This window comes from Pungitius pungitius, chromosome 18, assembly GCF_949316345.1.
Source record: "Pungitius pungitius chromosome 18, fPunPun2.1, whole genome shotgun sequence".
In the NCBI taxonomy this organism is placed as follows: Eukaryota; Metazoa; Chordata; class Actinopteri; order Perciformes; family Gasterosteidae; genus Pungitius; species Pungitius pungitius.
In genome coordinates this window covers 12808828-12827810 of record NC_084917.1, presented here as the reverse complement: position 1 = coordinate 12827810, position 18983 = coordinate 12808828, and the positions used below count along the sequence as shown (strand labels likewise).

General features: G+C 46.5%; 1 protein-coding gene across 11 annotated transcripts in view; it reads left to right on the top strand.

Annotated features, from left to right (window-relative positions):
• Positions 1 to 18983, top strand: part of vav2 (vav 2 guanine nucleotide exchange factor) — a 155911-nt gene that overhangs the window by 31717 nt on the left and 105211 nt on the right. For all 11 annotated transcript variants that reach the window (XM_037483884.2, XM_037483882.2, XM_037483880.2 and 8 more), the window contains exon 2: positions 17093 to 17209. In XM_037483884.2, the coding sequence (XP_037339781.1) occupies positions 17093 to 17209 (117 nt within the window). The remainder of the gene's footprint in view (positions 1 to 17092; positions 17210 to 18983) is intronic.

The window sequence follows — 18983 nt, the reverse complement described above, 5'->3', positions numbered from 1 at the left end:
GCTCTTATTGAGTCATCAAAGAGCGGCAGTCGCCCGTAGCGCTGCGTCTGCTCCGTGCAAACACCGGGGATGAGAGTTTTGTCTAAGTGGAGTGTGTGACAATAAGGAGATACTATTTGTGTGTGTGTGTGTGTTTCTCGTGGTCAGCAAGTCCTTGGATAAGGCAAAATGGACTGTTTTTCTCCCGTGTCATCTCGGCCACAAAGATAGCGACGCACACATGCCGCACGCGCTTGCGGCGGTTGCTCATTCCAGAATATTTGGGCAGGCAGCCCAGGAAAATAATCATTTGTTCGAGGAAGATTTGATTGTGATTAAGCCCTGATTCCGGAACCAGAATTCAGATGTTCTCATTCTGACCTAATGGAGAAATACCTGTATACTGTGTCTATCATGCGACTTGTCATCTCCTGTCTGAGGTGAATCGCAGTACGCCTGCATCACGCAAACAAACACCCACACACACAGGCTGCGGGCGCAGACATTCTTCAGTAAGTGCAGCTGTGTTTTGTGAGTGTTGAGCTGATAAGAAAGTGTTGGGCAGAAGAGACGTGCCTCTGCAGGAAAGAGTCAGAAACAACCAGGTCTCCCCTCGCTTTGAGGAGCGTCTCCATAGAGATGATGGCCAACACTGCCTCTTGTTTCTAACTCTTGCTACGACCCGGGGGGGGTAGGTATCGTATATGTCATTGTGCCTATTGTAGACTACATCAGGTTAGTTTAGCTTATTCTGGTCCACCTCGTCCAACGTCCTGATATTAGCACCGGGTTGTTTGAGCTGTTGTGCATCTGCACTGATTAAATATTTCATCACTGAGCCGCCTCCTCTTCTTGTAATAGAGTGGGTCCACGTCCAAATAGCATTAGACTCTCAACACTTCCACTCTGTGGAAACAGCATGCGAATAATTACATCTGCCCGCAGCAGCCGGCTGCACCTCGCGTGGACTCGGGGCTGATGGCAGGGATCGTAGTGGTACAATGTTCACACAACGCCTGCATCCATCTGTTGCAGCTTGGATGAGGACACTTTGAATCACATTTGTATATATGTGTATATATATATATATATATATATATACATATTTTATTTATTTATTCTGCTTTGTTTCCTCAAGGCCTCGTAGGATTTTGTGGGAAGCTGCTTGCTGTTAACTCATCTGTGGGATGTGTGTGTGTGTGTGTGTGTGTGTGTGTGTGTGTGGAGATGGTGGTGCAGATACTGATGTTTTTTTGATCTTTATAAAGAAATCCTCAGGCGTCCCTGCACAAGGGGTCGGAAGTCAGGTATGTCTCTCTCGAGGTTCAAAACGCACTAAAGATGAGGGTCAATATTGGGTTTTATAAAAGAGCACATCCACTTGTTTAAGAGTTAAAATATGAAGCCAGTGTGCTGCATTTTAGCATCCAATACCTGTTGAGTCATGGTTTTATTGTTAAGAGTGTTTCCTTTTTACACCAACATTTTCCCCGGGTTTTTTTTTTTACCACATCAAATGATTCTCCAGGATCCCAGTTACTGCTTTAAGACGCTGATGAGAAAATGTAAATATTTGCACCTTCTGCTTTAAGTCACAAATTTGTCTCAGCCAATCTGCTCCTGTTTAGATGAGAGGAGCCCGGACGTCGTGACGGCCACATAGCTGCAGGTTTGGCTTCATTTGCTCCATGTCTACCACCCCCCCTCCCTCCCCAGGCGTGTCGCTCCTCTTGGAGACAAACAGAGGAATTTACCCCACCGTCTCCACTTCCTCCACCTGTCGTAGCCTCCACTTGGCTCCATCCTTCCCTCCCTGTTACTTCTCACCCTTCCCTCCTACTCGCGCGCATCGCCTCGCGGCGTTGTCTGGCGCGGCGGCCTTGTGAAAAGGAGTACGTGGGCAGGTCCGCGCGCCGGCAGGCGGGGGCGTTTGCATGAACGCCATCAGCGTAGCCGGTTATGCAGAAGTCCCTCAAGGCCCCCCCCCCCGGCGCCCCGTGACCGGCGTGATTAGCGGGCGTCCTTGAGGACGTCTTGTTTGTGTTGTGATTGAGCCCAACCCCGCGGGCGATAGGCAGACCCTCGGTGGGCTCGCCCTGTTAATTAGTCGTACAGGACTGATTGCGGCCCGAATGCCCCCCCCCCCCCCCCCCGGCCCGTCAGGCCGCTCTTTAAGGGCCGTTACGCCGGCGCTCTTTTACTGCCGGCAATTTGTCTGGGCCCGCGGGGGAATGTTTCCATCGCACTGCATACGGGAGATATATCTACCCCCTTGGCCTTTTACTCCATCTCCTATTTCAGAACCTGTCTTTGGGTTTATATACCCCCCCCTCCCCCCATTTCCCCCAGACAGGCTTGGATGAGGAGTGCCTACAAGGGAAGTGGGGATACACGGATCGATGAAGGGTCGGGCAGAGTAATGCTCCCCAGTGGGCGGCTGGCTTCACCCGTCGGTCCCACCCGCTAACCCCCCAGAAAACACCTCCTAATAGTCGTCTTCTAACCCGATAAGGCTCTGATCTGCTTTCAAACGACTGCTATCCCCTGTCCCCCCCCCCCCCCCCCCCCCCCCCACACACACACACACACTCCACTTATTCTGCAGTTTAGCGGACGCCCCTCCTTTAAACTCACTTTCCGTTTTTTTTTTTTTTCTTCGCCATCTGCTCTGAAATTAATGGGCATGTTGGAAAGTGGGCTAAATCCAGAGTGACGCTTTTTTTTTTTTCTCTCCTATTTTTAATAGCAGGCAGCGTCCAACTGCGGGGGAGACGGAGAGGAGAGGGACGGCTTATCAAGCTGCTTCTGCCTCCGAGTTCCTCTCACCTCTGAACTTCTGAAACCGAAAACTCTGAGCGTCTCAGCGTCTCTTCTGCTGTCCCTGATCGTTCGTTGACATCCCCCCCCCCCCCCCCCCCCCTCCCCTCTCCGGTCAGGGTTCGGCCGAGTGTCGGCTCTTATTCTGAGAATAAGATGCTTGTTTTTTCTTTGCTGAAAACTTTGTCGGAAATTAGCGAGGCTTTTGCAAATCCCTAGTATTTAGTCCGTGTGCGGTAATTCTAATGAAGGAGCAATATGGCGACAGGCTCCCCAAAACACATGGTGAGATTAAGGTATTAATTCATAAATGGATCACAGTCGGAAGCAGACCAAACTCGGGTCACAGCAATACCTGAGAAGCCTGCCTAGGAAGTTAAGTTAGGAGAAACGAAGCGTTGAGTCCCAGATTCCAGGTCTTTGGTCTGTTTGGGTGAGGTTCACGTGCTTTACCGTTCACAAATTACAACACACAATTTTGTATAGCTTAGCTTCCTGTGCCAAACGTGCCATCTCCCCGTCACACATGCATCATTGACTCTGCCAGTTGCACCTGTGCCTCCATATATAAAATACCTTCCACAGTAATACACCCTGAGAGAGAGTCCCAATACAAACATATGCACATAATAAAGGGCTGATTGGACTTTAAGTGTTTTTGTGCTGGGTTGTAAATGAGGTTTGGACATTGGACCTATTTTTATGGCAATCTGATGATTTGGAAATTAACAAGGTTTTTGTAATTTGATATTGTAAAGTTATTATAAGACACATGAAGACTGAACGTATGATTACTTATATTTTACGAGAGCCGGGACCAATTTTAAATAAAATAAAAATAAAAAATTAATACAAAACATGATATACAAACCTTACAAAGCATTATCAAATGCTAAAGAAAACAAGTAGGTTTTAGGCGCACTCTGAAAGACGCCCAAAGGAGGACATGTTTTTACAGACAGAGGTCATTCCAAAGCCCAGGTGCTGCAACAGAAAAGGCCCGATCACCTTTACATTTTAAACGGGTTCGCGGAACCACGAGAAGCAACTGATCATTTGAGCGTAGAGATCCACTGGATTGACTCCGGGCTGATTAAATCAGTAACATACTCAGGGGCTAGACCATGTAGAGACTTAAAAACATTAGTGCTGCAACAACGAATCGATGAAATCGATTAAAATCGATTATTAAAAGCTTTGCCAACGAATTTCATTATCGATTTGTTGTGTCGCGCGACTATTATCTTTGAGTATTAAAAGAAAGTTGGCGTGCCGCGCAGAGCTGAGAAAAAAAAAGTTGAGCGCTCGCGCTGCAGAACAGAGAAGAAAAAAAGCTCCGCCCAGCAGAGCATAGCTATGAAAAATAAATAAAGAGCAGAGCTGAGGTAGAGGAAAGACCATCGGAGAGACCCGTAATACTGTTCAGAAAATGTTTTTACATTTTTTATTTTTTTATCCGATTCATCGATTAATCGAACAAATAATCGACAGATGAATCGATTATTAAAATAATCGTTAGTTGCAGCTCTCAAAAACATACAGCAGTGCTTTGTATTGGATTCTTTATCTTACAGGTAACCAATGTAGTTTAATTAACACCTGAGTCATGTGATCTCTCTTCCTAGTAGAGAGAGAGGAACCTGACTCACACCCAGATACAACACATTACAATAATCCAGACGTGATGACACAAAGGCATGAACAACCTTCTCCATATCATTAAAAGAAAGGATAGATTTCAATTTAGATATTGATCTAAGATGGAAGAAACTATTTTTAACAACAGTATTGATTTGCCGGGTCAAATTTAAGCTCAGAGTCAAAAATGACACCAAGGTTCCTCCCATTAATACATCTCTGTTGTCTCTGAACACAATGACTGGACTGGGAGCAAAAGGGAAGGAGAAAAAAGGGCTTCCTGAATGCTGAATGTTTAATAGCTCGCATGTGAAGCGCTCCCTGATGGTCCAGCATTTCGGCATATCTGTTGAATATCTAAGTACGGCAGCACACATTCCAAGTAGTTCCTTTGAGGAGCAGAGGAGGAGGGCGCTGCGGTGTTTTGGCACTGCTGCCATGTCGCCCATTTCCAACATGGGCCAAACGGGCTAAAACCTCTAATCAGAGCACGAGCACAGTGTTGCACACACGGAGCCGCTACATTTGGGCACGCACACTTTCACGCTCCCTCTCTCACACGCACACAGACACCAAATTTACACTCTCCCCATGCTTTAGGCAGGGAGGGGGGTGGGGGTGGTGGTGGTGGGGGGGGCTGTGATCTTTCCAAAGGTTTCCTCCTGCGGCTCGCGTGCCAGACAGTCTGAGGAGCAGTGGAGGGCCTCGCCCTGTGGATGAGAAGAGAAAAAAAAGCCTGTTTTCTGTGGCACAGCAACAAGCCTCCGCTCTCCCCCATCCCCTCTCCTCCTCCTCCTGCCCCCATCTTCCTCCAACCCACCCACCCTCCACCCTCCTCCTCCTCGTACTCTTTGAGGAGGATTACCGGCAGCAACTCGACGTTTGATCCTGCCTTGCTCTCCTCTCCTGCTGTATCCATCCAACAAGGCTTTTAGTATCTCTTTCCTCTTCCATACTTCCCTCTCTGTGTCTTACTGACTGTGTTCTTTTTTTTATATCAAAGATAAGAGTTAAGCCTCTTTTTTTTGCTGTTTGATGTCTGAGATTCAGCAGTAGTCTGCCTGGGTGTGTCATGACAGCTGGGTCACAGATAGGTGAGGTGTTAATTCAATTTCCACCAGGAGCGGTGCAGAGAGGATCACAGAGACAGCTGTGGGTAATTTATGACCATTTCCTTAGATAACAGATAAGGACCAATGTAAAATGGATAATTAACTGTCATGAAGATGAGAGGATTTCACAACCAATGCTCCCTCGACATCTTTTGTCTAATGCACATTTATACACAAAGAGAAACGTACACATCCCGTCCTTTGCCTCCGCCGTTTGAGCCGTTCCTCTTCTTCCTCCTTCTTCTCACCACACTTTCATCTCGACAGTGAATAATTGCAGGGGACGGTGCCAATAAGCTTCCCGATGCTGGTCGTCTTAACAGGAAGTAGTCTCCCAGCGCGCGGCGCTCTGGACAGAGGGTGGCGCAGGCCAAAGGAAAAGGTTGTGACTCTGTGATGCAATGTGACAGAGGACAGTATTCACTGACCCTAAGCTGTCATGCCAAAGCACAAACAATATTTAGGCGAGAGTGTTGACGTGTTTGAATCACCCCAAAAATAGCCCTCCACCCCTTCAGTTTGGACCCACATTACTGGGTCAAGAACCGCTGTGGAAACACCAGCTCACTGTGACTCATTCAAACCGACACAGGTCGCAGCACGTTTCAGTCCACAAATCAGCTGCAGCTCAGCCAAGCTCGCAAATATTGTTAAAGGTGCTTCATTATATTTTCAGAGGATTAATGCAGCAGCAACATGAAATAGTCTGTTCAAAGGTGCAGTGGAGTAATGTGAACCTGCAGAGATGCAAGGCACTCCGTCTCTGCGTGTGTCGCAATCCAAGCATCTTCTTGCTTGGTTGACCTAGCCGTGTGCTTTTAGTGCATGTGAGTGCATGTGAGTGCATGTGAGCGCGCCCCACCGCTTAGCTCCTGTCCATTGCTCTGCACTGCAGTCAGGTTCACTCTATAGTAAGCACATTTAGCTCTCTGCATAGTACACTCCGTGTGTGTGTGTGTGTGTGTATACATACACTCACCGGCCACTTTATTAGGTACACCTGTCCAACTGCTCGTTAACACTTAATTTCTAAGCAGCCAATCACATGGCGGCAACTCAGTGCATTTAGGCATGTAGACATTGTCAAGACAATCTCCTGCAGTTCAAACCGAGCATCAGTATGGGGAAGAAAGGTGATTTGAGTGACTTTGAACGTGGCATGATTGTTGGTGCCAGAAGGGCTGGTCTGAATATTTCAGAAACTGCTAATCTACTGGGATTTTCACGCACAACCATCTCTAGGGTTTACAGAGAATGGTCCGAAAAAGAAAAAACATCCAGTGAGCGGCAGTTCTGTGGGCGGAAATGCCTTGTTGATGCCAGAGGTCAGAGGAGAAAGGCCAGACTGGTTCGAGCTGATAGAAGGGCAACAGTGACTCAAATAACCACCTGTTACAACCAAGGTGGGCATAAGAGCATCTCTGAACGCCCAGTACGTCCAACTTTGAGGCAGATGGGCTACAGCAGCAGAAGACCACACCGGGTGCCACTCCTTTCAGCTAAGAACAGGAAACTGAGGCTACAATTTGCACAAGCTCATCGAAATTGGACAATAGAAGATTGGAAAAACGTTGCCTGGTCTGATGAGTCTCGATTTCTGCTGCGACATTCGGATGGTAGGGTCAGAATTTGGCGTCTACAACATGAAAGCATGGATCCATCCTGCCTTGTATCAACGGTTCAGGCTGGTGGTGGTGGTGTCATGGTGTGGGGAATATTTTCTTGGCACTCTTTGGGCCCCTTGGTACCAATTGAGCATCGTTGCAACGCCACAGCCTACCTGAGTATTGTTGCTGACCATGTCCATCCCTTTATGACCACAATGTACCCAACTTCTGATGGCTACTTTCAGCAGGATAATGCGCCATGTCATAAAGCTGGAATCCTCTCAGACTGGTTTCTTGAACATGACAATGAGTTCGCTGTACTCAAATGGCCTCCACAATCACCAGATCTCAATCCAATAGAGCATCTTTGGGATGTGGTGGAACGGGAGATTCGCATCATGGATGTGCAGCCAACAAATCTGCGGCAACTGTGTGCTGCCATCATGTCAATATGGACCAAACTCCCCGAGGAATGCTTCCAGCACCTTGTTGAATCTATGCCACGAAGAATTGAGGCAGTTCTGAAGGCAAAAGGGGGTCCAACCCGTTACTAGCATGGGGTACCTAATAAAGTGGCCGGTGAGTGTACATACACACACACATGTGCAGGTTAGAGAGCAATGCTTTCTTTCACTGTTTAATAAATGTAAACACTGTCTAGAACTCCCCGAACAATATACTCCTAAATTGGTATAATGTTGACTTAAATCAGGAACTCGCTGATCCAAGAATAAGTAGTATGATCACAAACGCAACAATTCATTGGTCTTAATGGGATATTGTTGTAAAGCGTCATCCTTTCTAAATCATCCTTCGAGTGCTTTGCAAATTCTTTTTCTTTTACCGTGCTCACTCTGTCTGAGCACGGTAATTCTTCACTCTCCAAATACACCAGATGGTTTCGAGAACAATTCATTTTTAATTCATATTTGTTGGCATTTAGTCTTTCGAATACAAAACGTTTTTCTATCCCGGCTGCTGCACAAGCCGTCTTTATTGAAACGAGCCGGACTCATTTAATCTGACGAATCGCTTTCATCCAATTGAGCATTATGTTTGAGGACTTTGTGCTTGGTGATGGCATCATAAAACCCCACTACACAAATGTAACGCTTCATTCAGACACATCCACAGAGGCTTTGAATTGAGATGACCGTTGGTGCATCTCAACTATGGCGGATGCTGAATGATATGGTGTCTACACCCATAGCCACTTCTAATCCTAGTAAGTGACCACCGCTGAGTTTAAATCATAATCAAAGCTTTTGTTGTCCTTTCAACTCATGGTCAGTTTTCAAACTATTGCAATTATCGGAGGTGTTAACTAACACCTGTCAGCCAATCAGAAACTACTATTAACCCTGGTGACTTGATGTGAGATATCAGCTTATGATGGCTGGAATAGTAGCAGTGGGATGCAGGTTTGCATAATCGGCAGTTTTCAAATGGGATATTATCAGAGAGCGCACAAAAGCCATTGATGACTATTCCCAGTGCGTTTTGTCTTTGAGGCCCAACTGAAAAGCACGTTTCACCGTGGATTCACTCTGGTCGAGTGGCCATTGTAAATCTCTCCACTGTCCACGGAGTGGATTTGAACTGCATCCTTCAGTCCCCACCCCGTCCAATCACTTAATCTGTCAAATTGGCTGATTGCTGTATTGTGTGCTGATGATTGTTTATGCAAGCTGTGGGTCTGATGATTAAAGCAGCGCTGAGCTGGGCCCCAGAGCCTGTTGGGTAATTAACAGGCTGTTCTCCATGTTAATGGCATTAGTCACCTTGGAGATAATCACAGCCATCAAGTGGAGAGAGGCACAGCCTCCTGTGTACCTGATAGCCTCCTCAAACAAAGGGCCGGCACTGACAACGCTCTCAAGCCTTGGCCTTTCGGGGATCTACGATACGTGAAGGGACATTATATTTAACAAATGTGCAAGTGACACTGAGGAAGAATTATTGGTAAATCGCGTTGCATATTTTTGCCATGTAGAAAAGAGCCAAGTAAGTTGGATTTTGTGATTTATTGCCGTAGTGTATTTGTAAAAGTCCCGTGCCCAGACTAATCTGTACATATTAAAAATTGCTTTATTATTATTATTTTGGGCCAAGCTCACACAGCTCTACAAGACATGATTTACAACTTGGGACTTAATGGGCTGTGAATGTCCAGTTAGATCTTAACTGGACATTCACAGCCCATTAAGTCTCACATTTAAATACTTCTTGTTTGTCTAAGTAATGTCTTCCTTATGTTAATGGTAGCAGCATTTGCTTTGTTCATCGGGTGAAAGGAAACCCGTCTTACGGGGGATCTAAATGTACCCAATGAGCCCCAAGTTGTGAAAAAGACGGATGCAGTCGTCTTCTTCCGGGTCTGATGTCATAAATTACCTGGCCATCGATCCGTGGGTGTCTGGGAGATTCGGAGGACCTTCTCCTCTCATTCATCAAGCCTACAGGCTGCAGCTAAGCCTGCTGGGAAACGCCACAGACACACACTCCTCGTCTCGGCGGCACGGCCTGTTGCTTGGATACAACACATATTTGTATTTACTTGTTTGAGGGGATAGAACCTTGGGGACTGTGTTATGCACCAATATGTTTTATCATTCTGGAATGCGTTGGAGGTGGGATTTTATATTGGCAGAATTAGGGTTGCCACGCATCGGCACATTCCTGCTACATTTCTTGCATATTTTGGGAAATTTGAACTTGTTTTAAAAATTCTCCACGAAGTCTGAGCATGCTAATTGAGGGGTTTTCGATGATATATTTCCATTTATTCTTTTAATTTGAAGGTGACATCAATTTAAGAGTTTGAAACATTTATTTTTTTCTATTTCTATTAATACGGTTTGATGATGATGATGAAAAGTGTTTCTGTACACATACAGCCAGAGCAATTCAGTCATTTTATTTCCTTCTTATCCCCACAAATTTATTTTTCCTGTTCTTTAACTAGAGTTGTATAAAGAAAATACCCTTTTCTCTCTCTAGTCCGCACCAGCAACCATCTAGGAATGAAATATTGGACGGCCCCCAGGCCATCCATGTAGATTATGATGAGATTTATTGCATGTCATGAGAACCAGCTCCCTCTATTTGAAAGTCCAAATGGAGATGGGTCCGGTCATGCAAAGGTGAAGCCTGTCTTGTAAAAAACCAAAATACCAACAAAAGTGGGAATCCTGTGTGTTGTTGCTAACACTTCAGAGGAAAGAAGCTTCATGGAATATTACTGATCCGCAGAGAAAGAATATCGCATGTCAGAAGAAATGGAAAACTGAGGTCAGATCGAATTAAGATGCTAAACGTGAACCCCCACACTTTAGTCTTTAACTGCTGCTCTCTTATTTCTCTTTCGTCTCTGCCTCTGAATCATGTCTATAAACACACCTTTCCCCAGAGCAGATTTACATGGCTGCGTCACTCGGTGCTGAACTCTTACTCCTCTCAATGGACCTTGTTTAGCTGTTTTCAATTTCATACCGTCGCTCAAAGGTAACTGCCGAGGAAGGCTCATTTTAACCCAGAAAAAGTATTCTGTTGCATAAAATTCACAGCTACCAGCATCAGTCAAGGGGCATAGTTAACTTTGGACTTTTGGTGTGTGATTATAAATACTATGTGTGGTATGAACTTTGGATGGTACTGTTTTTACCAATTTATCTGGAGAGGTCAAAATCGTTTGCATTCGGAGTGAGAAGTCGATGCGAACCTCTCATTTGCACTCGGCATTTTGAAATATTACATTTCTGGAGAAACACAGTAACTGCGCGATAAACAACACTCGCAGGTGGTTCATCTTCAGGGAACCACGAGAATCAACAAAGTGTTTCCCAAAACCAACCAATGTGTATTATCCTAAAAGTCCAATATGTCAACCTGGACTCAGAAGAAAGATCTGCTGTTATTACTAACATATTTGAGATTTATCCTCTGGGAACCATGACCGTGTACAACGTGTTGTGCCAAACCATCCAAAGTCAAGGATTTACCCAAAAGCCCAAAAGGTCAACCCACTAGTGTCGTAGAGTAACTGTCTGTCAATCACTCAATGACAGTGGGGCTCATCCTCTGTATGACATTCCAATGCATCCAGCAGTGGTTGAGGTATTTAAGTGTGGGGCAGCCAACGATTTACTCAATAGTATTTATAGTTTCTCTCCATGATCCATGAGAGCAGGTTCTTTGTTCATGGCCGTGGTCCTTCCCGTTTGGGCTGAGACCCATCGCTTCATCTTCATCTTATCTTTCATCTCTACCGTCCCACACAAAAGCCTTTCTCTCCAAGGAGTGTGGGGGTAAAGTATAGAGGGGGGTTCCTTTTTCACAAATGACCACGTGTCTGTGGGCACAGTGTCACCGGTGGCATCCTCTGGTAGAACATGCAGTTTGAGAGTGCACGTGTGTTTATTTTAAGGCCGAATTAATGCAACAAAATATTAATATATATATTTGTTAACTTCCGGTTTCCTGGCATACGGACCACTTAAAGCACTGCTGTGCAAGGCTCGGTGCTAGGCCAAGCTAGCTGCTATGCTACTCCCCGAGCACCACCACTGTGTCACAGCCGTTTATGATGCAGAGCACACGAGGAGCAGGAAGAGTCGCTAGTTCAACATGTTCCACCTGGTGGAATTCTGCCTCCAAGGTGAGCAAATGTGTGTACATTTGTGTTTAAAACCACATTAACAATTAAACAACAGCGTCTAAAATACACATTACTAAGTACTTTTAATAGTTTTTAGAAGAAAAACAAATGTTCATTAAAAACAACATTGTAACAGCAACAATTACATTCATTAAACGAGATTAATGAATTCCAAAATGTGCGATTGATTAGTTAATTGTTTTTAATGTATTGACGGCACTAGTTCATTTGTTATTTCCAAGTGGCTGGTGTGAAAGGTGAAGGTGGACTTGATGAACTAAAGTTCGCTGTGTCTCCCTCCGCAGTCTGAGCTGAATTATCTCCTTTGTGATGGAGATTAATGTACTTAGAGTGCTCAACTTCCAAATTTGAACATAAGCCATGCGGCCGGCGCCACCGCAGCAGTTCTGCCTCGTCTGCTGAGGGTTACACCAGATTTAACTCGGTGGTCAATCCGTGCCCGCTTACAGGCTTTTAGTGAGTAATAGGATGGGGTTACCACATTTGCATACTCTTGCGATGCATTATTCATGCAGCGTCGTCTTCTCTAATTTGCAGGAGCAGGGCTCTCCCCCTCACTGTCTTAAACATCTGGGTGACCTGAAAGGACCCCGGGGGCTATTAATCCCCCCCTCTGTGTCACCCCGCCACATGCCACCTAAACATCCACTGGCTCTGTGGATTTTAACAGCAAGAGCTCACACTTCCAAAATTTGAATGACTCGTTGAAGCATTTTTTCATTTGAAGCTCTTAAGCTCCATCCAACGTGACAAACTGTTCGGCAGGCTGACAGGAAGTGATACACTTGCTGGTGACTTGTACATTTTGTGTGGTATCAATACCACAATAATGATGAAGCCCCCCCAGAGATATATAATTGTTACTCTTTGCTGTATCTGTGTTATTCGAAGAATAAATCTGTCAACACTTAAATAAAACAGATCTTTGAGTTGGTGTTGTGTATTCAAGGTTTCATAATATTGTAGTGAAAAGGAAAGACTTTTAATTCCAGTTATGTCACAGTTAATCTGTAGCGCATTAGAAAGTATAATGCCATTGTTTTATTAATTTAGTTGAAAGAAAAGATATAGATAATACTGGTCTGTTGTGTGTGTTGTCACCTTCTTCTTGTGGTCATGTGTGCTTGCTGCTGTCTCACCTGCTGAGAGCTTCCTTCCTGTTTTTGGAAGGTGTGGAAAGGTTGCCTGCGAGAGACACAACATGAGGGTATTGTGTGTGTGTGTGTGTGTGTGTGTGTATGTGTAAGTGTGCAGGCTGCCTCACAGGTCCCAGACAGACTTCAGTCTCTTTCATTGACTCCAATACTCTGACTGGCTGTCTGAGTATTTGATGATCTGTCTGAGTCACCTCTGTGATGGTTATAAATCCTCCTCTCCTCTTCTCTCCCATGATATCATCACCCCTCCTCCTTCTATCCTCTCATATACCCTTGTCTCTTCTCTTCCCCCCTTCCCTATCTTACCATCTCTCCTACTCCTCTCCTTTCCTCTTGCTTCCCTCCGCATCTTCTCCCATCCTCCTCCTTTTTCTCTGCTCTCCTCTACTGTCGTATCGTCTACCCTCTTCCTCTCCTTTCCAATTAGGATCCTGGAATGATGCAGAAAGTAGTTTCTCTACAAAGCCGATCTGAATTGTGGATCTCTAGCTAGGTGCAAATGCGCCAGCGAGGTGGACGATATGTACTCCACTGAGAGGATGCCTCAGACATGTTGGACTTCAGTGGAAATGTGGCAGCGTTAGCCATAGCAGGTTCCCCTAATGATGCTTGACTTCTTTTCATGCCCTCCCTCGCTGCTATTTCCTTTATGCATCCGCATTGTGCCTTCATCGGTTTTTATCATATTGCACGTGTTAAAAACAATTTAACACGTCCTACACTTGTACTGTTTTGAACCAGACACCGTGGCTTCGCGCGCAAGGTGTCGCTATACCACAACATGCATCGGTTTTTCGCATCCTGTGTGTGTGAAATCAATATCAGGCAATCGCTTCCGAGATCAGCCCCGCAAAGGCTCCCGCTGTAGTTCCTCCGCCATCGACTGCATCTTCTGCCTCTCTCTTTGTGCTCTCCCCTCCTCGACTCCCAAACACCCCGCTTCCCCTCCTCATTCCCCTGTTCATCCATAAGCAGACTTTTTTCCTGCACCCCGTCTCCTCAATTCTTTATTTCTACATTTTTTTTTTTACTAGAGGGCCCCAATTTGTATCTACTCGGGTGCGAGCTTGCTGCAGCGCGTGCAGATAAGGTGCCTTCCCTGAGGAATCCCGACATTCTGGGTGTGGTTGAAGGGATTGTCAGGGATGTGACGGGTCTGCGACACTCCCTCCCCCTTCCGTCCTGGTTCCCGCACCCTCCCCTCTCTCCCGCCTCCCCGACTACAACAAGCCTGCCTCTTTTAAGAGATGTTTGCTCTCGAATGAGGAGTAAAAAATCTGAGCTGTCGCTCCAGTGGAGCACACAAGCCACCTTGTAAAAAAAAAAGAAAGAAAAAAAAAAGATGGTGCTGCCACGTTAAAGCGGAGACCACAGGCTCTTTCTCTCTCCCGCTCTCCCTCCCTTTTCAACTCAACATCACATCTCCTCTTCATACCCTGCTTTTATCAAATCTCTCCTCAGCCTGAAGGAACATTTTATAATTCGTAAAAAGCCAGACTCTGTTCACACATTCATAGGGTTGGATCTGATGAATACTCCACCCAAAGGCCTTAAGAATTGCAATTTGAGCTGCCAGTGAGTAGAGGGACTGACACATTGGTGGCTCAAATGACATCCACTCAAAGCAAGAGGTAAACACTTGGCTCTGGATCAACCCAGGCGTGGATGCAGCATGTGTGTGCACATGGTCTGTGCGGGAAGACGTTGTTATACAAAACACTCGACCGCTTTGCAGCCTCAAAAGCGATTCTGGCAACAGGTGCACAAAAAGCAGAATCAATAATGTAATTCTCGAAAGGGAATAAAAAACACCCGCAAGGCGTCTTCCCTCGCAGTCAACTTTATTGCTATGTCTTTGTCCTAAAACCCTACGTGTGTCGGGGGAGCGAGGGGGGGGGGTGTTCTTACTTGTATTGTCAGATAGAAAATCAACATGGATCATTTTTGAGTCAAACATGTTTGAGATTTTTAATTACCTACTTGCTTCATATAAGTCTGCCTTTCAGTCGGTGGAATAATAACAATACATTCAATTTTAACCTTTGAATTCAGCAGCATTGCAGTCACTTCAGTCGAGTCCATGTGGCTGAAACTGCTGTGTGGGTAAGATGCACTCTCCACCCTGAGAGATGGAGGAATGCCTGTGCGTATATCGCTGGGCGTGTTGCGCAGAGAGGTAATTCCACAGGGGTTGTGCTGAGGGCAGGCTGCGCCGGAGGAGATGACCGCCGCCTGTTTACTCCCAGGCGCCCTAGCGATCTCTACTCTGCTGTATTTTTCTTTTCTTTCTTTCCCCATCAAGTCTCCCTACCCCAACCCGGCCCTCTCATCAGCAAACCTTTATTAGAATGTCATACACATCTCCTCCCTCACTGATCCCTATCTGCAGAGTCTCTCTCCCTCCCTCCCCACATACCACTTCGGCAAATGTTACCTTTTGATATCTGGGCTGGGAGTACACTCCTCCTTCCCCCCCCCCGTCCACTGCATGTGAGGATCTGCAGTCGCGATAACCTTCCCCAGCGAACTGCAAATGTCACTTCGGCTCGCCGACCAATGGCGTTCGCCGTGGCTGTCCAGGGGCGCGGCTCTTTTACAGGGGGTTCACACCTACGGCTCCAGGGGCCCCGTGAAGATGCGCACACATGAATGAGAATGAGTCAGCGGGTGCTCTCAGGTGTGGCCCGGTGAGAGGACAACTGAAATGCCACAGAATAGCAGGAAGGCACATCGGAGGAAGCTCTTCTTCTGTCTTTCTCCTGCAGCGTTTCATCCTGTGTAAGAAGGCCAATCGTATCAACGGGAAACGCGGTGGCTCATCGAGCAGCAGCGTGCGTTTAAATGAGACTCGTGTGCACTGTGGGGAGTTTGGAGGCTCTGCTGCATCTTAGACCTCTTCCAATTCCCAAAGATGGAGCTTGATGACTGTGCAGGACTGTAGGCTGTCATACCACTTTAAAGCAACAGCTGACCGAGGGATAACGCCCACGCTTTAAATCGGCTACATTCAGCCTCCGCGCCCGGTTACATGAGCGCTCGTGTGTTCTTCTCACACTGCAACGTGGCACACCGGTTTATGCTCATCGTTAATATTTCAACGGCCCTTCAGAGTTTATCTGTGCGATGGAATATTTGAGGGACCCACACCGTCGACATCCGTGACCGGAGAGCATTTATTATGCCGTTTTGTTATGAGTAGTCTCGCCAGCATCCTCCCTCTTATTGGTTATCAGTATGCTTTGTTTGCAGGACTGGAAAGTAGCCGATGATGAAAAAGCTGATTTTGATCTCCAAATGGTCCGTTATAATGGCCGGCCCGTTGTATCTGTCAGTTGTTAGGTTCTCTGTATTGCACTCGCATATTACACATAATGGCTGCAATTTATTTTTTGATTGCAAATATGAACATGTTTTTACATAGAATGTCGTCTTCATCCCCTCTCTTCATTAAGAGAGGGGATGCTGTACTTGTTGTTGTTTCATCCAATGCCCATTGGACATCATCTTATCTATATGACTGAGTACCCCAAAGTGATCGGCTCTTCTTCCCTGGGCTTGATTTATAAGGCTGCATTTAGCTGACTTTTTTTTTTCTTTCTTCATGGTACAACTTGTTCTCTCTCATGATTATCAGAACCAATTTTCATTCATTAAAAGGCCTTGACTCTGATTCTTCCAATCATTTCCACATGGCTGCTGTCGTGTCCGATGTTTGATCTACAACCTTTCAGTCTGAGGTCAGGGACTCACCCGGGGTCGTTCTTGGGGACAAGCTCTAGTTTATCTGCACTCAAGAGAGGCGGCCCATCAGCCCCGGGAGCCGAAATCAGCCTGCTCACCTTCTGGGGCTGAGTAATCACACACACACACACACGCGCCGGGAGTAGGAGGAAGTGAAGAGCCCGCCAATCATCAACCAGGAAATGAAATACTTACGCGAAGACCAAGGCCTTGATAGGGGATACCAAATAGACTGTAGGAACATGTTTCTCAGGCAAAATATTCTGCTGGTTTAATCATGGCGCTACAACGCGATAACCAAGGTTGAGTCGGAGCGTGCGTTTACGTTTTTCTTTTTGTGTGTGTGTCTCCCCTGTTTTGTAGTTCCTGTGTTTGAAGAACATCCGGACGTTCCTCAAGGTGTGCCACGACAAGTTTGGCCTGCGCAACAGCGAGCTGTTCGACCCCTTTGACCTCTTCGACGTCAGGGACTTCGGCAAGGTGAGTTCATACGGGTTCCCGACCCCCCCCCCCCCCCCCCCCCGAACACCCGGCGCTGTGATCCGCTCAACAATCATGCAGCCCAAAGGCTACATTGTAGCTACTTAGAGCCGCGTCGCTGCCCGTGTCCCTGATCACGCCTCGTACAGCGGAACTGATGTCCTTCTGTCGGCAGATGAAGAAGGCAACATGCGGCGCATGGTGTCGCCGCGGCCCGATGCGCCGACATGCGTGTGTTTGTGCGCGCGCTGGAAGATGACTTGCCTCTGCACTCCGCGGCTCCTTTTGGGTTTTAAAGACGGTTCAAAGTCAAATGTGTCATTTGCAATAATATCAGTAGGGAGCAAAGAGACTGTGTAACACTTCAGGGTCTGCAATTTCATCACATGTCATCCAAACCCGACTCTGCTTTCCAGCTGATGTTTGTGTGTGTGTGTGTGTGTGTGTGTCGGCCCGGCAGTAGGGCTGGCTGACTCACTCACACATCATATAAGCTTTGTGGAGGTATTCGAGTGGCTTTTCTGTGTTTTATTGAATGGGTGTTCATGAGGCCAATGCACAAGGTATATCCCAGTCAGACTCCTGGTGTGTAGACCGGAACAGAGCTGCTGCTTTTATCCTCTGAGGTGCCGCGGCATCTTGTCGGTGTCCTACCGGCTGGCCTACCAGGTAGCTCCTGGAGAGAAGATCGGCAGTTTCTGTAAATGAATTGTTCCTCTCCAACGTCGAGCGTGTGTCCGTGGCGGAGGAGCAGCACCGTGTCATTCGATAGCTGATTGTCTGCGGCGCCCTGTCAGGGACTGCTGTACCAGATGATGGAGACAACTCGTAGGATGTGGAGGAAGTGAGATCTAAATGAACTGTATCAACACCGCCGCGCCATCGATCGCGGCGAGGGCGCCTTGTGCGGAAAGTCATCCGCTCATTTATCTAACGCATCTAATTCGGCATTAGCAGAGCCGTGGTGGCCGGAGAAAGACGCATGGAGAAAAGATGAGAGAGGAGAAAAAGGAGACAAGGACTCAACTGGCAGGTTGTAGATAAACCACAAGACGATGCCTGAGAGTCAATGAGCTCGCAGTGAACGGTATTAAAATCCAAGAGCCGTCAGAATCAATCACGCCGGCTCTCCATATGTCAATTTGGAAATTGCTTTTGCATGGTGGCAGCGGTGGTGGGCTTGTCTTGCCATTGATTTTCCATTAAGGCCAAACATCACATTAGAATATATTGAATTGGGCAGATCCCTACTAATGTGGCTTACATTTAAATAGTGAGAATGCCTCATAAACGGAAGAGAAAAGCCGGCTGGTTTTTCTCGTACTTTTTCTCCGTTTTGCAGCTGGTGTCGATGGATGCGCTCTTTCCTCTTTTGTTACTTTGACTTTCTTTGTGTGCCTGTTGGAATGCAAACAAAAGGGATCCCAACTACCGCCATATACATCGCACTGCGGTATTATTGGTCTATTCTGTTACCGCTGCTTTGTGTTCACTGTACACAAATACTACTTTCTTCTGCTATTTCTTAGTGATAGTGTTTTGATAAAAAGATGAAGAGGATGACAGAGAGAATAAAAGGCGATGCTTCTGAAGTGAAAGGAAAGGTGGAACGCTAAGTGTGTCCCTGTTGGCCCGCCCTGCTTTTGGAAACAAATGAAAGAGCCCAAACTGTGGATTTTCAATCTCCTCTGGAAGAGTGGAATTAAATGGTAGGACGTTGGGGAGAGGAGGTGCAACGGAGGAGTTCGATAGCAGCTGTCTCTATAAACATTAA